This window comes from Urocampus carinirostris, chromosome 2 (assembly GCF_059441175.1).
Source record: "Urocampus carinirostris isolate Australia breed hairy pipefish chromosome 2, RoL_Ucar_1.0, whole genome shotgun sequence".
In the NCBI taxonomy this organism is placed as follows: domain Eukaryota; kingdom Metazoa; phylum Chordata; class Actinopteri; order Syngnathiformes; family Syngnathidae; genus Urocampus; species Urocampus carinirostris.
This window is the reverse complement of record NC_142350.1, coordinates 68,717,321-68,739,734: the sequence shown is the minus strand read 5'-3', so window position 1 is coordinate 68,739,734 and position 22,414 is coordinate 68,717,321. Positions and strand designations below refer to the sequence as shown.

At 46.1% G+C, this 22,414-nt stretch overlaps 2 protein-coding genes across 2 annotated transcripts; one reads left to right on the top strand and one right to left on the bottom strand.

The window, feature by feature from the left end:
* Positions 1-5,220: 5,220 nt before the first annotated feature.
* Positions 5,221-10,635, bottom strand: crabp2a (cellular retinoic acid binding protein 2, a). Its single transcript, XM_088327615.1, has 4 exons — positions 10,372-10,635; positions 5,802-5,980; positions 5,435-5,551; positions 5,221-5,316 (listed from the first exon to the last, which is right to left on the bottom strand). The coding sequence occupies exons 1-4, from the start codon at positions 10,451-10,453 to the stop codon at positions 5,266-5,268; spliced, it is 429 nt and encodes a 142-aa protein (XP_088183741.1). The 5' UTR covers positions 10,454-10,635; the 3' UTR covers positions 5,221-5,265.
* Positions 10,636-15,993: 5,358 nt separating this feature from the next.
* On the top strand, positions 15,994-20,971 carry LOC148373113 (uncharacterized). Its single transcript, XM_088327614.1, has 2 exons — positions 15,994-16,872; positions 18,911-20,971. Exons 1-2 carry the CDS (start codon positions 16,648-16,650, stop codon positions 19,253-19,255), a joined length of 570 nt encoding a protein of 189 aa, XP_088183740.1. The 5' UTR covers positions 15,994-16,647; the 3' UTR covers positions 19,256-20,971.
* The last annotated feature ends 1,443 nt before the right edge of the window (positions 20,972-22,414 follow it).

The window sequence follows — 22,414 nt, the reverse complement described above, 5'->3', positions numbered from 1 at the left end:
ACCAGCTCAGTCTGTAATTGGCTTGATCAGCGCCACATTCCTTTGCAGAAAAATGGCAAAGTGACGCTAGCACTCGGGGTGACAGGTTTGAATCCTTGCAAATGCTTGAATTTCAATGTTGTCTTTTCAAGGATTCAAAAGTGCCTGGCATTTGGATGAGGTGCTGTAAATGCTTGAAATTGTTGCCAGGTTTCCCATAAAGCCTGCTTTAAAACGACGCAGAAACGACTTTGCCATCGTATTCCTTCTAACCTCTTGATTTACGACATCAGTTTGTAGGGTGTTGTCGTGTGAAGCGCTATCGCCCCCTATGTGTTTCGCTCAAAACGACGGGTGCATAAAACCAGGATCCTGGGATCCCGTTTTGATGAACGATAGCTAGAAAACAAACAATGTGTCGCGGGATGTCGGACTGACCCAAATGCAGGACACGGGGATGTGATCAAAGCCCAATATTGAATCAACAAAAACACAATTCACCAATGATAAGTGAGAGTGGAGAATTGAGAGGGGCCAATAGGGTGGCAGACATTTTGAAAAGGATATTGGAGTGGCAGATCTTGAGACCAGGAGGAAAGTGAAGAAGCTTGTCTTTATGGCGAGCAAACGTCTCGAGCGTAAAGCGGGAGCTTGGAGTGTTTGTGTTCCATGGGGTAACGCCGCCCCCTCTCGGAGAAGGGGGGAACTGCAGGTGCCGAACCGTGACACACGGACTAAAACATGTGGCAAATCCCTGCGCGGCATCCGGCAAAATTTGCAAAAGGTCATTCGCGGAGAAGACGAGAGGAACTGGATTTTTTCGCTAACCGTTTGCTACATCGCCACACGTGCTACAGGCGACACTGTTTCACGAAACAGTCGGACACGACTGACAATTTGGATCGTAATCGTGTCGCGTTCGACAAAATGGGAATTGAAAAACGGAGGGTGGCTTTTCAATAAAAAGAGTCTCGGCTTCACCCGCAGGACAAAAGCGGTACTGCAACTCTCGGCGTCACAACGGAAACGCGCGCCCTCTTATTTGCACGCATTTCAGTTCCACATCAATCGCTCGAGACGACGAATCGACCATTTTATTCCGTCAAGGTTCAAATTCGAGATTGCGGTCGGAAGGAGAAAAGAACGCACTCCGAGTCGGAGGTTGAGGTTTTTGATAGCTCCTTCCGTCGGAGTCGCCCGTTTCCGGAATCAGCTCGAAGAAGGACACAAAGCTCATTTATTGTACGACACTAGAACAGGGTTGTCAAACTCATTTGAACTCGGGGGCCACACCAAACAACAAACATTCTCTCTCGACCAGTAGATTTGAGAGAAAGGGAGAAAGAATTAAGAGAAAGAGAAGGAGGGAAAAGTAAAGAGGGTGGAACAAAGACAGAGAGAAACGGAGAGAAAGAGAGAAGGTGAGAAACAAAAGAGATAAAAGGAGAAATAGTGAGAGAGGGGGAAGGATAGAGAAAGAAAGAAATCCAATGCGAAATAGAAAGAGAGAAGGAGAAAAAAGAGGAGAGAAGGGTAGAAAGTGTCATGATTACCGATGTGCTTCATCTGTGGCCGCTCCTTTGGCGCCAACTGCCTCGGACTCTGATCGGCTCCCTGTCACTATTTAAACCCACTGCTATCTGTCTCCTGTGGTCAGTCCGTCTGCAAATCTCTGTGTATACTAGGCAAGCCGACCCTGACTCCCACCTGTCCCGTTTTTGCTCCTGTTCGTCTCCAGTTACGATCCATTTTTGACCCCGACCATGTCTACTCTCCCGTCCCGGCTTACGACGCGTTTCCGACCCCGACCACGTCTTGCTCTCCCAATCCTGGCTACTGACCAGTTTTCCACCGCTGACACCGCCATCGCTCGCTACGGAAGATCCACTTCCATGCTTGAATCACAAGCCGAGTACAAGAGCGAAGACTGGATGGTGGGCGCACCCTTTCCTCGTTCTGTCAATATAACTTGTAATAAACGTTACGCCTGTCCTGTTTCCGTTCTGGTCTTGACAGAAAGACAGAAGTGGGAAGCAAGAGAGAAATATAGAAAGAAAAGAGAAAGGGAAAAAAAGGAAGAGAGAGAGAGAACAAAAAAGGTAAAAAGACCGAGAGAGAAAGAGGAAAAGAGAGTGAAGTGGAGAGAGAGAAAGTGAGAGAAAAAAGGAGGAAGAGCGAGAGAGAGAGAGAAGTACATGGAAAGTGTTTGTTCAAGGCATCTGGCTTTGGCAACATCAAGCGGACATATTTCAACCTGAAGCTCGTTTTTCTCTTACGCTTCCCTCGGCGTTATCTCGCGGGCCTGATTCAATCCCTTAGCATGCCTGATACAGCCCGCGGGCCCCTCTTTCACACCCCTGCACTAAAAGGAAATGACTCGAAAATAGTTCTTAAAATGCTTATGTGGGGCAGCACGGCGGTGCGGTGGTTAGTGTGTGTGGCACAGTTTTGAGGTCATGGGTTCAAATCCAGCGACCAGCCTTCCTGTGCGGAGTTTGCATGTTCTCGCCGCGCTTGCGTGGGTTTCCTCCGGCCACTCTGGTTTCCTCCCACATTCCAAAGACATGCATTAGCCGGTTCATATTGTCCCTAGTTGGGAATGAGCGAGCGAGTTGTCTGTCCCTGTGGGCCCTGCGACTGGCTGGCAAGCAGTTGAGGGTGTCCCCTGCCCACTGCCCGAAGATGGCTGGGATGGGCTCCGGTACCCCCACGACCCTACTGAGGATAAGGTTAAATGACGGCGGGTGTTCGACCAATGACGTTTTGCGTCCCTCTCTCTCGCTCGCTCGCTCGCCCACTGTGGTCTTTTACGGCCCCCGTTTGATGTCCGCCTTGCGTTTTTTGTCGTTTTGTTGGTCGTGTTTTGAAGGGAGCGGAGGTGACAGCTGCATTTTCCCGCTTGCCGCCCGGGGGGGGTCGTAAACAGTTTGGGGCGTTATTCGGACCTTTTATGCGGGGGGCGGCCGGGGGGGCCAAACCAAGCTTCGGAGAAAAGGAAGCTATTTGAGAAGTGAGAAATTCCCAGGCCGGGACCGAAAAGCTTTCCTCTTTAAGGAGACTTTACGGGTTAAGCGCATCTGCCGTCAATCCAATGCATTTGCTCGTCCCTCGGGCATTTCCTGCCCGCCTCCTCAGGACCGGCAGCCATCGCTCCGACCCGAAAAGGGATTTGGGGCTTCCGGCCGTCTCGGTGCTTCTTAACCCGGGTCGGCTGGAACCCGAGGGCAGACCCGGGCACTCCGTGTTCTAGATAGATACTTTATTCAAGACATATAGTTTTTCTACTGGTGTGCGATATAGCCTCATGCCATGAGGCTCTTGAACCCCACCCGGGGGAGTAAAAGCCCACATGAAACCACACCCCCACATTGCATATTACCCTATTTTTATGACAGTGTGTATTTTATGTAGCACTATCTAAATACCCTATATCAACACGTTACATTGGGTATTTATGTATTATATTCCTTTTACTTGGCTATTTCGCACACCATTAGAAGAACTATATGTCTTGAAAATATATAAATATATGTCAAGAACTGGAACAGGACCCAATCGCGTGACATTCTCACACAAGCCTTTATTTTACAGGAAATGGAGAGTCATGCACGTTAGGAAGCCGGTCTGGCGTGGAAAGACAGGAAGCCAGGGACCGACGTGATCGATTCCAATTGCCCGAGTTGATACCGGACGGATGGGGTCCATACTGGACAGGACGGGACAGACGAGATAGATAACGAATCAGGATATCGAAAATAAACAGAAAAAAATAGACGGGAACAAAAACTGGAGAAAATAACAACAGGAAGGAAACAAAACTGGAACCCGAGATTAAACAGGACAAAAATAAACGGGAACAATACCGGACTGAAAATATCAACGGAAAAACAGGACCGAGTCAGAAGCCAGGTCTTGTAGGGCGGAAGTTCGTTGACGGGCTGACCATCCAACGCAAGAGAGCGCCGAGCTTCATCTAGACAGAAAACCAATCTCTCAACTAGCGGCAGCTGGCGCCACACGGGCGGGGCCAATTGGGCCCCATGGCAACCATGACATATATATGTATATATATATATATATATATATATATATGAATTCACAAGAAAGTAGGGTTTAACAAATGCACTTATGAAACTGGTGGAGTTGGGTAGCTCTGACAGGTTTAAGAACCAATCAGCTAGCTGCTTCCGTTAGAAGTACTTCATTCGCGACTATAAATATACATATATAGTGTCATGCTATCGAGGGCCAGATTCAAAAGCCGATGGGCAACATGCGGCCCGCGGGCTGCGGTTTGCCCACCCCTGCTCAGGCCATCGTGTATTTTCCCGCGAGCGACGGTTAGCGCAATTAGCGACGTTCGGTAAACATTCCGGGCGGCGCCGGCTAACGGGCTAACGGGTCGGTCCCGTAGTGGCCGCCATCCGCTTCGCAAATCTTCTTAAGCTCGCACATTTCTTTCATTGTTCGCCCTCCTGGATCTTGGAGCAGGGTGAACGGCTCGCTTTCCTTTATTGAAGGGTTCCGTTGAATGCGGTCGGTCTCCCGGATCCTGCGGGGCCCCTAGGGGCCCACACGCCCCAATATACTGAAAAAGCAAGATGGCTTCTACGAAAATTGAAAACGGCGCGCTACCGAGCATGAGGTTTTCCATCTGACCGGCTACGACACCTTCAAGCGGCGAAATCAGCCTATTCCTTTAAGGTGGTTGCTGCACGTAAAAATAAGCCCAGAATCCTCTTGACACTGTAGCGTCCTTCGCTCGCCTCGTGACTTCTTTCATAAGAAGATTGGGAAAACGTGTCTCATGTCAAATACTAGGAAATGAAATGCGCCGGATTGAAATCCTCCAAGAATTTCCACATTCACATCAGTCAAGAGTCCTTTTTATTGTTTTCTCGGAAAAAAGTTTGCTCGCCAAGCGGACGCGTCACACCGGGTGAAAATAGAACGACGGCTCTGCGCTGCGGCTAATAAATAGAAGAAAAGCAAAGTCGATCCATGGCAACTCAAAATTGATGAGTTCTTTTGTCAAACAGTACCTGATAGTAACGCTAGTAACGCTATTGCTAACGTTAGCATCCACAAAAAATATCAGAATGGAGAAAATATATACCGACACCTTCTTACAATGATGCCTTTAAATATACACAATGACAATGCTTTAAAAATGAGGGGAATCGCAGCTTTTGAAGGCATTTTCTCCATCGGGGCCGAAACAGGAGGAATTGAAGTTGAACGAGAAGGCATTGAAAACAGAACAGTTTTTGTTTTTGGAGTTGATCTTTACTGGCGCTCGTAGACTCGAGTACACACCACGTCATCCGCCCGCATCGTCTGAAAAAAAAATAATGATATTTATATGGCAACAATTTCAAGCATTTACAGCACCTCATATAAGTCCAAATTCCAGCAGGCAAAAAATGGACACGATGACGAGTTCATTCCCGCTTACCAAGATGAGCTTGCCGTCATTGGTTATCTCCCTCGTCCAGGAAGTTTTAGGCCCCTCCCCCTTTTGCAGGGTCTGCTCGCAGCTGATCTTGCTGTCCGTCTCCCAACGGGGATAACTCTACAGTACAAAAACAAATATGAAAATAGAAATGTGCCTTAAATGCAACATTCCTGACCTAAGTGCCCCGGTAAGAAGTCCCTCTGTTTCTGTTCTGGCAAAAGCGGGACCTTTTTTTGGACCGATTTGGGGTTAGGACTATGGTTAGCAATTAGCAGTTAGCGGTTCATGTTAGCCCACAAAAACGCCAAGCCTCGTCAGAGGTAATGAGCTGGTGGGAGAAGGGGCGGGGCTAATTCCGGCAGCCTACCGTGCAGGGGCGTCCGTCCACGGTGCTCTCGTTGAACTTTTGTCCCACGGTGAAGGTGATGTGGGTGGTCCTGACGCTGGTGGAGGTCTTGATGGACAAGGTCTGGCCGTCCTGCGAGATCTCCACCAGGGGCTTGGACGCCGCCTTCACCGCGATCTTACGGAGCATCACGTTGACGCCTGCCCGCAAAGTAAGGAGTGTTAGCATTCGGGATGCCGCTTGAGGGCACCAGCAGGCAATTGACACCCCCCTGAACACCACCCCTCTCCTTCCCCCAACCCACCATGCTTGCCTCTAGTCACCCGATTCAACATATAATGACTGTGCCGACAGCAGAAGCCATTAGATTAGTGCCTTCCATGTTTCCTTATAATGTCCTGCCAGCAGAGTGTGTCCTGGACTGTGTTTTTTGTTTATGGTTTTAACATCAGAGGTTAGCACTTTTTGCATGAGCATTAGCTGCTAACTCATTTGCATGAACTAATGGTTTGAGGTTAGCCACAAAAGAGATGCTATTTGCAAATGCAGCTCATGGGCCTAAGCCATACCTGTCAGGGCCAGGACAGGAAACAGGAAGCAGAACCCACTCGCGTAACGTGACTCACAGTTTGTTGGGGAGAAGAGAAAGGAGCGCACACTTGATCAGAAGATCGTTGGTCGCAGGGAGTAGATTGCTCGGAACGCGGAAGTGGTCAAAATCAAACAGATAGTGGCGAGAGCAAAACAGGAGCAAAAACACAGGAAAAAACGGAGATTCACAGGGCTTGGCAAAACAAGAACATAAACACAGGCAAAACGGGGATTGTCAGGGCGTGTCGAAACAGAGTTTCACAAACGCTCCGACAAAAGGCGACTCTCAAGACAGCGTTTAAGTAGTGACAGGGAGCAATCTGTCAACACGTTTCAGCTGGTGTCTATGGGCGGGGCCAATTGGGCGCCCTGGCAACAGTGACAGAAGCTGGCGCCACATGGCGGGGGGGCCAATTGGGCGCCACGGCAACCGTGACAAGACCAAGGACCGCACTGAACGTTTTAAACCTTCACTAACACTAATTGGATGCAAAATTATTGAATGCTGCAGAATTTCCACTTCAAGAGGTGAACTATTTCAATTCGAATCCCCAACTCTGGTCATTTATGTTGCACTAAACTGACAGTTGAGAGAGCAGCCAAAGAACTACAAAAATGGCAGACAACAACCGCAGTCCCGGAAAGATCGGATGTTTTGCCGACGTTTGTGTTAGCGACACGCTACTTGAGCCGAGCTACATGTAGACGTAGCATTTGGTTAAGTGTCTCGAGCTAACGCTACTCCTTGAATTCCGAAGAGATGACTCGATTTGGCACGGAAAGGCACAATGGTCTGACACACGGAAGAAGATTGCAACTTGTTAGAGCACGCCCGTTCCTGGTTTGGGGAATCTCCGTTCAAGCCGGGGCCAAATCTGCCAGATGCCAAAATGGGCAGAGTGTGTGTCGCAATTTGAGTCGAGGAAGAAGAAGAAGAAGAAAAAGAAGGGAGGCGGAACACACCGGCTGGTCTGCTCATGTCCTTTCATGGCTTAGAGAAAAAAAGAAAAGAAAAAAAAGAAAAAAGGTGCTAAAAAAAAGAGAAGGAATGGACGAAAACAAGGAGACAATAAGAAAACCCCTTCATTGATGTTTGGCTCCAATAATCAGAACATCTCACGGTGGTGGAGCATCGACCGGAAGGTCTCCCTGGCGCCCCCTTGCAGCTACCACTTTTTCCCCCCACGACCTAGTCAGAAGCTGTCTCTCTCCGCCTTTTCTGCCAGGTCCCCGATTTGCCTTTTCTGATTTTGCTCCACCCGCTCCGATCCATCTTCCATTGGACGGATGTTCCGACGAAGCCCCTGCAGCCAACCTCCAGATAGATGTTCCCCGCATCGCTTGGCTTCCAGCTCCGTATATTTGTTTCTGTTTTTTTCCATCAGTGAACTCCGCCATGACGGCTGCCTCGCTCGCAGGGGACCTCAGGATGCCCACGGGCCTCAGAAAGGTGATGCTTATCTCTGGTGGGAACTTCAGCCGCCTGTCAAGATCCTCCCACCCCGATGTTAAACATGGAGGTCTCTCCCTTTGGCTCATGTTCAACAAAGCGGATCGGTTCTAGGGTCTTGGAAAGTGGGTCTTTGGAAGCTTCCATTCTCCGCTCTTCAAAGACTTTCGGAAGCTTCCGCCAAACCAGAAAGTGGCGCCACCAGACACCAGACAAGTACATCAACGCTCCAACTGCAGGACAATAACTTCTAGGCAGTGAGCCACAGCACAACGCACCTTACTACTGAGTCACATCTTCATGCATACCAGGGGTCTCCAACGTGGTGCCCCCTAAAGACAGCTCACCAGTGCTGGGTCATTGTGATTTTCTAATCAAATGATTGTTTTTTTAAGTGCTTGACTGGGAGTATTTTTAACCCTACTTCCAATAATGAACAGGGAAATAACAAAAAAATACCATAGTAACAATAAACTAATAACACGTATGCCTTTTTTATGGCCAAATTCAAGCCCTTTTAAGGACTTTCTTCACTGCTATTAATAGAAAAAATCCGTTTAGAATGTCTGAGTGTAGAGGATTCATTCATGCCAGACTTTTTCGTGTCATTTGCAATGAGAGCTATGTCTCTGTCCTTTTTAAGCAGACTTTTTTTAATGGTCTTCCTTGGATACGTGATTTATTGAGTCAGTAAGAAAGAAAGCAACAATTTACAAGCACTTCACCCAAAGGTCAAGCACTCCCCAAACCTTGAAAACAAACAGTACAACATTACAATTCAAGCATTTTCAAAGATTTCAAGCACCCGTACGAACCCTGTATTTTAAAAATGCGTAAACGGGACTCAAATGGACCTGGAACCAAAATCTCAATTCTAATTCAACTCAAAAATGGCGAAAGGCCATAAAGTAAGATATCAACGCGTGTTTATTTCAAGCTATAAATCTGGAGGTTTTTGAGGGACCCACCGCACCCCCACCGAAGTCCTTTGGAGTAAGCGGTCCTCGTGACACCCCAGCTGACTTTGGGGGGGGTCGGAGGTCAGGCGGCCCAGGAAGCCCAGGGGTCACGGGCTGACAGCTTGCTTCCAGCTGTGACCCCCGCCTCCATATTGGAGGGGGCAAGGGGGAATACTTGAGGGTCTGCTCATTGAGATTTTGTTGAAAAGTCAACTTGAATAACTTTTTTTGGTCAGCCCCTCGTTATTTCGGGCAGAAAATTCCAGATTTCAATATTTTCCGACTAAGACTTTAAATGTGTTTTCGCGTTTCTTTATGAAGTAATAGAAGAGAAAAAATGACTTTTCTGCAGTACAATCGAGTCATACGTTGAAGTAAGAATATCTGGAAAAAAGTTATAAATGCAAAAAATGTGTGAAAATATCGTTAGGTTTATTTTGGGGGAAAAATAAGCAGCAATTTTATCCTAAAAAAGTGAGGGGTAAAAAATTAAGACAAACAACATTTTATGACAATGGGGAAAGACTTTTGGCAGATTTCCATCGTAGATGTTTTAGAATATTGCAGTACTTGTATGTTTGCAGTATTTCTGTCATGTATTTTTTCCAGAGTGCAAATGATAGCTAAGACAAGATCATAACTTGAGAATAAACTTAAAATAAGATTTTGGTACAAGGGTTTAAGATGATCTTATTTCTTTTGCAGCGTGTCATTTTGTTAAGATTGAAGTCGAAATATCATATCATGTCGTAAAAAGAAAAGGAGCGACATGAAATGATATAAAAATAGAGGAGAAAATCGGGTGTGCCCTCACACATTTTCAGTTGAGGACATCTGGTCCTGCCATAAACCGAAATCAGCAATATTAAAACAATGAAAGACTTTCAATGTTTCAGTCCAAAATCCTGCTGGTACGAGTACCCCCAAAAACTCAAAAAGGGCTCTCATTTTGAGTGGTCAAATAGGACACACTGTCCCTTTAAGAGATGTCTAACTTTAAAGCAATTAGCCTTATTTACCTTTTTTTTTTTTTTGAAATCAATTTGAGACTTTTGTGCAGCTTTTGATAGCGACGATTTCTCGAGGATGTATACTTTGCAAATTGAGGATTTTTTGCTGATGAAACCAATGATTTCTTGGAGCAATTGAACCACTTTCATACCGTTTTCTATTGTTTGCTTTTGAGATGCACTGTCCTTCTGTCTCTGCGGCCAAAGCAGCAGGTGTCTACTAAGCCGCTGGGGGACGGTAGAAGGGGGGTCTTCTTATTTGTGTCCTGTATCTGTCACTTTGGATCATTTCTGGGTGCGTACTGTAAGCGCGCAATCGGCCAGGGGTTTCTTTTGTATTCTATTCTGGGCGGGGGTCTTTTTTGATGTTTTTTTTTAATGAGAGGGGGGCAGGGGGGTATACTGGCCCAGGGCTAAGGCTCTTGAACTTTTTCATCCCCGTCTTTGGAATGACAAAGACCTCCCGCCTGTGCGTAAAAGGCGCACGCACGTTCTGCGAGCCGACAAAAGAGAAAAGCAACTTCGCTCCAAATCAAACAATCAAATAGAACTTGACAAATGAAAAGCCTAAAAGGACTCACCCAAAACTTTCAAAAGTTCCTCAAAGTTTTCCGAGCTCTTCATCTCCCAAATGCCGGAAAAATCCGGGATTTTGCGCTCCATCTCGCTATGCGTCTTCTTCTGCTTTGAGCGAGCTCCCCCCTCCCCTGATGAACCCCTCACCCTGCTTGAGTCCGTGGACTTGATTTGCGTGCAGTCTGCCTCCTCGCCAGATGAGAAAGACCCAGAAAACGAAATCGACCTCTCTCCTTTGCGCTTTTGCGCAAAACGCACCGCGCTAAAGTAAGACGCGCTAGTGAGGCGGTGAGATCACGCCCCTTTATTTATAGCCACGCCTCTAGGATGAGAAATGAGTGCTTGACCGCGCCCCCTTGTTCACGGGCCGCTTATACATAGGAGGATGACGTTGTGGCCACGCCCTCTTGTCCATAAAGACACGCCCCCCTCACCCCTCCGATTCGTCACCATTGCAGGGCTCTGCAAACTTTTTAAGCTTTCGAGCTACTTTTTGTAACTCGTTAGCACAAATGGCATCAGCTTTGATGTACATTTCTAAAATATCAATAGAATGATCTAAATGGCTACGGTAGCCAGATCGTTTGCTAAAAGAAGGTAGCCAGAAAATGCGCATTCCCTTTGCTCACTCGCCTGATAAAGCCCATCTATTGGAATTGAGTTTGTATTTCCTGTCAAATAAATGATGGATAAATCAACTTGTTCTTCATTTGATTCTCTTAATTATTCGCTGAAAACAACAACCAATACTTGAATAGATGTTTTTGTCTCTGAAGCCCAAAAACGCAATCGAGTTATTTGAATTTCTAAAACAACCACTTATGTTACGACGATGTTTTTCCTATGCTATTACCGGATTGATTGTTAAAAATAGGGTTAAACAGACTCAACCGATAAAATGACAGTGATCCAGTACTGGTGGGTGAGCTATTTGCGGAACAGATGAACGGGCACCTCGGCTGTCCTCAGGGGACACCGCCTCGGAGACCCCAGCACTAGTGAGTGAATGGCATCACCCCCAACCTTGCAGGGGAAATTTTGGGACGAGAAAAGGCAAACTTGGATGCTAAGCTCCTCTACAACTATAAAACAGTGTCCCCTCCCCTTCCCCTATTTTTATGCACTCGCCATAAAAGCAAGTGCGCGTGCAATACGATCTAGCTTCTGGCTGCTAGCCCCTGGACTTGTGTTTGTTGGGAGGGGGGCTTAAGGCTAGGTCTGAGTGCGCAGTCTTCTTTAGCGTGAGAAATAAAAACAAAACGTTCTCGGTCAATCTTCCGGCACATGAACGCGACCAGATGTATGGTGGTGCCCGGGCGGGTAGGGCCCATCAAAATATGGGGAGCATCTAGACCTTTGCAGTCCTCAGAGACATTTTTTGATTAAGGGACAGACAAAAAAAATGGGAGCTGACCTGATTACTAGATGGTGTCTTGGGATGGGATTGACACGACTGACGCGATGCAGGAGTGAAACAGACAGAAAGATGGACAGACATATAGGTTAAGAGCTCTTGGGCAGGGGGAAGCAAAGTTAACCATTGACTCTTGATGGATGATGGCGTCTGTGCCGTAACCTGGGGTTACCATAGGGGGGGATGCATTCACGGACCTGGCTTCTAAAGGGTCTGGGGGGGTGAGTTAACACCCTGACTTCAATCCCTTTACTTTGAAACCTCACCAAAGATTCATGTTTATACCCCAAAATGACGTCTCCATTCCCACTGGATGACATCATGCTTTTGTTTTGATAGTTCATGAAAGAAACGGCCACCGTTTGGAAACCAAATCATTGCACTTAAAAAGGTTTGAGATCCATAAATCCATCAATCAAAATGTATTTGAATAGCACTCACCACTCGATGGCACTGCATTCTCTAATGCCAAGGAAAACCAGTCCCAAGAGCTCAGCGTAGCCGGTAGGTAGGGATCTCAACCTGTAATTGTTTGTAAAAATCAACATCGGTATCACGGTCCATGTATTTGAATACATTTTTTTACCGACTGAACGAATGTTTTTGGTACCACTAGGAGGCACTAAATATGACACATTGTCCCTTCGACACTGCAAGATTGCGGACCAAATCGGTAGAAGAAAGACAAACGACAATACAAAGTTAACACATTTCAAGAGAACTGTCTGTCGGACTATAGTTCTTGGCAGGACTTTTTGATTGTTTTCTTATGGATAAACCTTCAAATGTACTTTGAAGAGTCAAGAGTTGAGTAAGATTTCAGTCTAAATCAGGTTCCAATAGATCAAAGTTTGGTTATGGGCCAAGGAAATACATTTCAATTGAAGATCTTTACGAGAACAGGAAAACCAAACTGTGCCTGCCTACTGTATACTCGTATTTGTTTTCTTCTCTGCATCATTTTCGGGAGTTTTAGCCTTCCTCAGGATGGAGGATAGTCCTTATTTGGACATTTAGGCGGTCCTTATGTGGCTAGACCCCTATTTAGGGTTAAAACCTGCTTTTAAATTCATGATTAGAGTAAGTGTTTGTTAGGAATCAGGCCAGGCAATGGGTCCCAAGCGTTACTTTTGGGCTAAAGGCCTAGCTAGGAAATGGACGACATCTTTGGAATGTCCAGACTAGAAAAAGCCCCGAAATGTGTCAGCAGGCCGTGACAAAAGACGTCCGTTTATTGAAGTGCACTCGGCCGTGATTTTCGGCCCCCAACCTTTCTCCTTTGAGCCTTTACCTCACGCAACTTTCACTCCCCCCGGACCCCCAAAAACGTCCTTTGTTCTTTTGTGCAAGAATCCAGGCTAGCGCGGCGCTTTGAAAAGTGACCGTAAGTATTCCGGGCTGATTGTCTCTGCTTAGGAAATGAAAAAGAGGCCGACAGAGATGGAGAGGAGCCCAGCACGGTGGCCGAGGCGCCCTTGTGGGAAAGGCGAATGTCTTCACATCCGCGCAATATCCCGTGGCCGACCCGATGAATATCTATGAAACTCAAAAATCAGGACATCGTTACCACGAATCCCGGACTATAGAGCACACCCCACTAAAGGCCGTGTGTTACGATCTTGCGACCTGAGGCAGGGATGCTTCAAATAAGGATGGTTTTTACCTCCTTTACGGATACCGTCGATTTGGCCTGAAATCCCCATCCAATTGAATGCTGTTCTTGAACCCTTTGGAGAGTATAGACAGTTTAAGTCTCTCTCAACGCTTTGTCCCTGGAAGTACTACCAACATAGAACCAACTGAGTTGGAACACAAAGAAATGGAAGCTTTTGATTCTGGCCTTATAATCACATGCCTGCAGAAGAGTGTCGCATGGGCATCTTAGCTGGAAAACAACAGGGACAATGAAGCCTTACCTGGTCTCGAATTTGATCACAATCTGACATAGTATTTCACACCATGTCAAAGCATTTCCAAAAGTGGCAATTTGGACACGACCACTTTACAGCTCTACAATCTCTGCAAACTGTGTATTTGACTTCGGGCAATTTTTTAGACATTGTGAAAGAGTTGGAAATGTTTGACTTCTCTTTCCGGAATTGAATCCACGATTGTGCGTCAAAATGAATCACGGGCGGCGTTACGCACTTTTATTTTGGGGTCTAATTTGAATATCTGGTTATCATTCAGAATTTCAATTGCTAACCAATGTGCCAATCATACATTTATATGTTACTACTGGCTAAAGATATTTGAGGTAAAGAAGGCGATCTCCGTCTTATCCTTAAAGGACCTTCTAGGCTATCGCATATTGCGAGTGTTTTCAATCAAAAGGTCAGAGGCTAACGGCCATATTGGAAATCAGAAACGATGCAGAAAAGCTTTTAAGTGGATTTATGTGTGTGTGGAGTCCAAATTTGACACGGTCGGATTCACTGGACTGCGGTGGATGTAAGAGACCGTTTTTGCGGCGTGAGTCGTTTCGTTGGCTGACTATCCAGAACAGGTTATTGGGGAGCTATATTGGCTTTATAGTCTTGGGGTATCTTGATGGCGACGTTTCTGTGTCAAGTATATTTTGAAATGGTCATGATATCCTAAATCTTAAGAGTGTAAGCTTTTCAATCATATTGGCATGACTGATTTTAGCGACTGCCGACATATTGAAGACACGACTTTGCTTGTCAGTAGTCCGACATTAAGGGTTTTTAATAACAAAATCTGGAACAATGTAACAAACAAACACGGGGGTCATAAAACATATTACAAGATAGATAGATAGATAGATAGATACTTTATTCATCCGCTTTGGGAAATTCCCATTTCCAGCAGCATCCCTGAGCTGAGAACAATACAATAATAAAGCAAAAAGAATACAATATACAAATACCCAGTGTGACGTGCAAATGCCCAGTGTAGCGTGTTATATAGAATAACTAAATAGTGCTACACAGAATACATATTGCAATAAAATTCGGTAATATGCAATGTAGGGGGTGTGGTTTAATGTGGTCTTTTACTCTGCCGGGTAGAGTTAAAGAGCCTCATGGCATGAGGAAGAAAAGATCTGACCTGACAACATCCAAACCAGAAACCAAGACCAAACCAAGAATAGAAATGCGAAGAACAAAGTGACAAACAAACAAGTGGCCGCAAAACAACCAAATGAAACGACGTACGGATGTGGCAGGCGGAATGATAATGGCAAACGGGGCGGTCGCGGTAATAATGAGCAAACAGAGTATTTTGACCGAGGAGCCGACATAAAGTCTAGGGCTGGGGTGTCCGACCGGTTTTCACCGATGAACGCGTGAGCTTTAATAGCTTCCTTCAAAGGACCTGATTCAAATTAGAAATGGAACCAAATGTAATTAAATGTCATGTCAAAGAGATGTTACATCTCCTTCATGTCAAATAATTTACAGTATTTTTTGTCAGGTCGCACTACAAAAATGAAGATGCACATACAGGTTTATTGTATGTTGTACTCTTGATATAACAAAAATGACCGAATCTTCTCGGACATTTTGGGGATCATTTCTTTCGTTTGTACGGAAACACCGACATGTGTTATAGTCCACAAGCATTGTGGGATATACAGGTTAGCTAAAATCAGGGTAATGTAACGTGTCTAAGTTAAAAGCCTCGCTGCAGCATTTTGTACCAGCTGAAGAAATACTAGAAAAATACTTGTATGGAATTTCTTTCAAATACCTCTACAGAAATACAACTGATATTCTCCAAAAATTGTACTATTGAAATACTAAAAAAATACTACTGTAGAATCACTACACAATACTTTAAAGTAAAAGTACAGCAATACCATGCACATACTCAAGAAATACGACAAAAATATCACCCAAAATACAAATAAAGTAATTCCACCAAAAAAAACTAGAGATGTACTACAAAGATTGTGATCTGCCAAAATACAATTGCAAAAGTATAAGAAAATTAAAACTACAGTAATACCACAGATAGAAGACAAGTATTCTTCTATAGAAAATGCTATAATAATATGAAAGCAGAAATACTGCGATGCAGTGCCAGGAATGGAATGGACTGAACCATTGCAGCGTTTCTCATCCTATTGAATTCTTTCCTGAGCCATAGAGGAGAGTTTTTAAAAGCCTATATTTGGGGTCCGGTTAGTGACGTCACTCAAAAGGCGACGAAAACTTCTAAATGTATGGATCTCATTGCCGCGTGTCTGAAGCGCATGGACAGTCGGGCCGTTTGTTTGTGTATCGTCGCGTCGCAGATTTACATAAGCATGGATCTCGTTGCTGCCCGTCTGTAGCGCTATAACAGGTAATCCGTTTCTACATCAGTCGGCGTGACGTCACGCACCCGACATCTTGGTCCTCGGAGAGTCGGCTTGCTCTATTTGGACCTTTCCGCGGAGACGGCAAAGTTTCGCAGCGGCGACTTTCGACTTTTTGGACTCACCTGCTGCCCAACTTTCGAGAAAGGAAAAGAGGGAACAGAAAGTATGAACGTTTCAGCGGTTTTCGGCGTCGTTTTTTCGGGAAACTTTTGACTCGGGGAGGGAGTGGCCGGTGTTCTGAAATGTCCTACCAAGGCCTCTTGCGCACGCGCACACGGTCGATTGTCAATTCCTTCAATTTTTGGCTTCGATGAAGTCTTTTTGAGTCCTCCACTGCTTGAAAAGGCTGCTTTCCGACGTCACTTTTGAGCCTGGCCTGTTTTTTTCTGTGCTAGCTGTTTGTGAGAATGCTTGCCAACCTTCGTTTTAATTTGAGCGTCGCTAACATTTGTTGAGAAGAAAGAAAAGAATATTAGCTTACGGTAAGGTAGGACAGAACACCGAGTCCACGTCAAAACACAAGTAAGCGGTCGTGACGTCATGCGCTCCATCTTCCTCATCGCGGCCGTCTACGTCATCTGTGTGGCGAACGCGTACAACGACGCCCCTTGTAGCGCGTCCACGCGGAAGCGGGGCCACGCCACTTTTGTGGAGCGTCACGTCCGCGGGGGTCTGCCCGCCTCCCAGGACGCCGGCGAGTGGAGGAGCTACATCCGGCAGAACGGCGGCTGCGATCGGCCCACGCAATCCTTCCTGGACCCGCAGGTACTTCGGAAGCCGACTCGAGATCCGTCGAGGTGTTAGTCGAGTCCGCTTTTCTTTCTACGGCCCCTCGATCGCAAAGGGCTAACGTCACGGCGTCCCCTGATCTGAAACCGGCACCAGGGCAAGGAAAAACTCTAAAACCTCAGCGTGAGGAAAATGAAGAAACATAAAGAGGGGAGGGCCACGCATGACAACGGCTAATTCAAAATAAATGGACCGGTTCATTTTGTTATTACTGTGTTTTTACGCATTCATGTAGCTAACGACTGCATCCTAACAAGTAGATGCTATTGGCACAGCTAGTCTAGTTAAGTCCTGTTGATTTGTTTGGCCCTTAATCACTACAAGTCTCAAAGGGCTACTATGATAGCGTCCCCTGATCTGAAACCGGCACCAGGGCAAGGAAAAACTCACTGTGAGGAAAATGAAGAAACCTTAAGGGGTGGGGGCGCACACGAGGTCATCCCCCTTCCAGGATGAGCAGGCTGCAATGGATGTTGCAACACACACACTTTGTATATAAATGCAGGTCATTTCATCAAATATAGCTCACTCGCGAGATAGATAATAGAAGCGTGTTTAAAGCCTGGATCACGGGTGTCAAACTCATTTGAGCTTAGAGGCCGGTAGATTCAACGGAAAAAGAAAGAGAGAACAAGCGAGTGTGAGACAGAGAGTGATAAATACAGAGAAAGAGAGAGAACAAGAGAGAGAGCGATAAAGAGAGAGAACAAGAGCTAGAGAGCAAGAAAGAGAGGGAACAAGTGAGAGAAAGAGAGAACAAGAGAGACGGAGCTACCGGAGAGAACAAGAAAGGGAGAGAGAGCTCCTAGAGAGAAAGAGAACAAGAGAGCGATAGCTACTAGAGAGAAAGAGAGAACAAGAGAGAGAGCTATTAGAGAGAAAGAACAAGAGAGGCATAGAGAACTGGATAAAAGAAGAGAAGAAGAGAGAGAACTTGAGACATTACTGCCCTCTGCTGCAGTAGCGCAGAATTGACAGTAACCATCACACAGTGTTGGGTCTTGGGGGCCTTCAAGGATCATTCTGCTGCCCTAAAAAAATATCTGAATCATGTGAGTTTAATTATATTATGAAATCCTTTTAAATTGTCCGTCAGCTTCCTTTCATTTTTTTTTCACTGGTTGCGATGCTTCCAGATGCTCCGAGCGTTTAACCGATCCCGTTTCAGCTTTTCACTGTTACAGACGCTGCCCTACTTACAAAAGTTTTGGACATTCGTTGGTTTATAAATTGAATTTGTTAAAGTTGCTTCGGTGTTATATTTTGTATGTTAAAGGTTTTTAAGTATGTTTAAGGTTTCTATAAGTGACCTGTATTGTTTAATACTAAAAAATAAATATTTAATAAAATTACATGCTCTATAAAGACAAATAAAGAGAGGTTTTCCCTACTTTTGGGACTTGTGCTTCCAGTGGTAGAAAGTGGCCGAAAAAGCGAACCAACCGTTTTCTCTACCGCATCAAGCTTTCTTATTCCACTTTAATTTTAAATTAGACGGTTCTCCTCTTCTTTACACTTTACACCAACTGCATTGAATGGATGGACCAGATATTAAACAATAAAAAAAAGTTCTTAGCTTGCTGGAGTTAGTGTAGCCGTAGAATGGATGACCTCAAACAACGCCACACGCCGTTAGCGGCGGGAAGAAGCACTGTAATCTCCTGCACTCGGAAAAGGGTGCACACAATACAAAATCTAACTTACGACAATGTCCGGATATTTTTCCACATTCCAAAACAAATGTTCGTATCTACAGTTTTGCGTAAGACGAATGGTCGTAAGCGGGGGAGCGTCTGTACTCGGCTCAGAAATCGACTCGCAGGCCTTCGCAACGGATCCTGAAGGCCTTAAAATCAGACTTGGAGAAAACTGTTGGTTTAGCCCAGCTGTCTGAAAATGGCTGCTCCCAAGGTGATAGCTTGAGCCCCCCCTTCAATATAAATGTTAAAAGGACAGTGTATATTATTTGCCCACCAGATGTCGCTGTGTTATCCAAGCCCGCCTTTTCCCGCAGGACTTGGAGCGCGTGCGGGAGGTGTGCTCCGGCCAGGGAGGCCAGGTCTTCCGGGACAACCTCTGTATCAGCCGCCGGCCCTTCTCCTTCGTGACGGTGAGGAGCCAGCCCGGGACCTGCGGCATCAGGAACGTCCGACGTGAGAAGAAACATCTCATCCTGGCCTGCGAGCTTTTCGAGCGCCGCTGCCTGCCCGTACACTTCGAGGGGAACCCCGCCGACGCCCGGCCGGGCCTCTCTGCCGGAGGGTGCGGGGATCCCGACGTCAAGGGCGGCGCCCCCGTCTGGAAAAGCAGCCGGATGTGGTGCCTCTCTACTCTGCTGGTCACCTGGGGGATGCTTTGACCTGCTCCGGGAACCTGGACCGGATCTTTATGCTTGTTAAATACGAGCCGTACCGAAGGCAGATCGTGTTACGGTTCACTGCTCGTAGATACTGGGTTGAATTCCATTTTCCGGCCTCCCTGTGCAGAGTTTGCATGTTCTCCGCGAGCCCGGTTGAGTGTTCTCCGGGTTAGACGCAAGACTGGGCCCGGTCGAGTCGACCCGGCTTGCGAGTATCAAAACTCGACCTGACTCGTTAACTCGATTGGCAGGACCGCGCCCACGGCAATCTTTTTTATTTTTGTTCGGTCCGCCGTCGGACCGATTTTGCCGGACCCCCAAAATTTCGCATTCTATCGGTGAGGACTTATGAAATATCAATATATATATCAAAATGTCATGGCATCCCTTTCTCCCCAGAAAAACAAAGGATTCTTCATGTCTATGCAGCGGAATGTGTTCAAAATGCCAATTATTTGCGACAATTCCAATTTCAAGCCACTTTTACGGCCATTGAAGTACACTTTGTTTTTTTTTGCTGCATTTTGGACGTCCGCTCCCTTTTGGGTGTCACTCTTTTTCTTTGCAGCTTGCACAAGTTTGTTTTGGGAATGCCGACTTTGCAACTAAACTGTAATCGATGGAGGGAAGTGGGCGTAGCGTCCTGGTCTTTTTAAAAAGGGAACAAAATCTAAACCGCCTTTGCCAAAATCTAAAGAGCATTTTATAAATAAGGGGCGGGTAAACTACGGCCCTCGGGCTTTTTATGGCGGCCAGCCAACAAAAAAGGTTAAAAACGGAGCGTCTGCGTTATTTTTTAAACAGACTTTACAAGTATTCTGCACAAAATTCAAGCACTTTCAACCCTTGAAAACACAAGGTTTAAATTCAAGCGTTTAAGCTCGATAGAGTCGGATGACTGTTTTTCCAGATTATGACCCGAAAGAACACGATCCAAGTGGCTGAAATGAGTTTCCTCCGCAGGGTGTCTGGGTTCTCCCTTAGAGATAAGGTGAGAAGCTCAGTCATCTATATAGAGCCACTGCTCCTCCACATTGAGAGGAGCCAATTGAGGTGGCTCGGGCATCTGATAAGGATGCCTCCCGAACGCCTCCCTCGGGAGGGGTTCCGGGCATGTCCCACTGGCAGGAGGCCCCGGGGCCACCCAGGACACGCTGGAGAGACTATGTCTCTCGGCCGGCTTGGGAACGCCTCGGGGTCCCGTCGGATGAGCTGGAGGAGGTGGCTGGGGATAGGGACGTCTGGGCTTCCCTTTTAAGGTCCCTGAACCCTGTTTGCTCACGATCTAAATCAACTTTCATGTAAGATCGGAGTTCTTAAACTCACAGCGCTTCGGATAATCGTCCCCTACCTTGGTGAGAGAGTTAAAGGGACGTTCTGTCACATTGAAGTGCTACATGTCGTAGTATTCTGTCGTGCGACCTAAAATGAATCCTAAATATCGTAAGAATGAAAATGACAGAAACTCAAAGTGATCATAAAACAACATTTTTCTTCAATTGAAAAAATAAAATTGCCCAGCATTTTGACATTTTTTTTTTTCCTCTGGTACCATTGGCAGAAAGATGTTAGACAATTATGTTAGCTCCGTGTAGGTGAAGCTCATTTTCCATCAAATAAATGCTACGATCTCAAAAAATACACATGTATTTCTCGCTAACGATTTAAACGGATTTTCTTCTTAATGAGTGACATTTTCGCCCCCAGCGGGCACTGTGTTCCGCTGGTTGGAGAGCGTTCTCCATCCGGGCACCGGTGTTGTGGAACGCTCTTCCCCCTGAGATCCGATCTGCAACCTCAGTGGAAATGTTTCAATCTAAGCTTAAAACTCACTTTTACTCTATAGCATACGAATAACCTAAACTTCTTATATGTAATAACTTGTGAAGCCCTTAGAGACTAATTGTGATTAAGGGCGTCACAAATAAAAATGACTTGACTTGACTTGAAAAATAAACGCTGTCTCTCTTTTGTCTCTTCCTCTCTCTTTGTAACACACTCATTTTCCTTTGGTATTTTAACTTTCTCTCTTTCATTCTTTTCTTCCTCCCTTTAATCCACAGGTATGGCCCCTTTGAGAGTTTTTTGTCGTCTTGCGTGTGAACCCCCCGCCCCACCCAAATGGCGCTAAAACGAGTCCGAGACTCCCGCTTGAGGGTTAAGAACGCCCGAGCACATAAGCTATCGTAATCGGTTCAGAGAGAGTCTCAAAACCCGGTCTGGCATCACCTTTCGAACATCATCACCGGATGTAATGAGCGTGGCCCTCATACAGTCTACCAATCAGAGCCCGGCATCAAGCGGTCAAACTCCGGAAGCTAGGGAGCTGGCCCTCCGGCCCCCCGGTTTCTAAAAGTCTCCCATTTTCATGGTTCCGATCGGACATCTCGTAAAGTCTTAGCACGTCCCCGAGTTAGTCTCCAAGTTCTTCTCCTAACCCCGAGAATTTCGCGTACGCTCGGTCTTTCGAGGCTGTAAAGGTCGTTAGGGCTGCAACAACTCATCCGTTCAAATCGATCGAGAGCGACTTGGCTCATCCTTCGGATGTATCGCGTGGTTTGAGCCACTAAGTATGTCGGATCCGTGCACGCCGTCTTGTCGTGACGCGGAGGGCCATCGGACTACTTTGGTCCGGCAGAGGGCGCTAAGACCGTTTTTTTTAATGCAGAAGTTATCTTACATTTTTTTCACCGAACATTGCATCCTTACAAACAAAATTGGCTTCAATGTTGTGTTCTTTGACTTTTTCGTCACGAATCAAAGTTGTTGATTTTCAAGGGAACAGAAAGTGCTGCGGAAGTACAACCCAAAAAAAATCAATAAAATAACAGAATATTCTGTCGCGCACTGTTTTTTCTACCCCCGAAATATGGAAATAAGAGGAGGAAATCAAAATGTCATTAAGAAATCGGATACAGTGTACATCAGTTCGTCGAAAAATAAAATCCAGCGAAGTGGGATGAGAAAAATAAGTGTCAGGTTGCGGTCTCACCGACGAGCCAATTTGTTATACCGCACACATTCGAAGAGTCGTTCGGGATCCCGAAGAATCGGCTCTTTCTGACGAGCCGAAATTTCTGCGCTTAAAAAAAGAGGTGCCTGCGGCCGGCCGGCTCACTCGCGTGTCTGTCGAACACCCGCAGGGCCTTCTTGTACCTG

Bases quoted from the DNA above. Each gene is read 5' to 3' on its own strand.
- crabp2a (XM_088327615.1), bottom strand. From the start codon at position 10,453: ATGGAGCGCAAAATCCCGGATTTTTCCGGCATTTGGGAGATGAAGAGC. The intron at 5,981-10,371 runs GTGAGTCCTTTT...CTTTGCGGGCAG, and splicing joins GGAACTTTTGAAAGTTTTGG to GCGTCAACGTGATGCTCCGT. The intron at 5,552-5,801 runs GTAGGCTGCCGG...TTTGTACTGTAG, and splicing joins TGGACGGACGCCCCTGCACG to AGTTATCCCCGTTGGGAGAC.
- LOC148373113 (XM_088327614.1), top strand. From the start codon at position 16,648: ATGCGCTCCATCTTCCTCATCGCGGCCGTCTACGTCATCTGTGTGGCG. The intron at 16,873-18,910 runs GTACTTCGGAAG...CTTTTCCCGCAG, and splicing joins AATCCTTCCTGGACCCGCAG to GACTTGGAGCGCGTGCGGGA.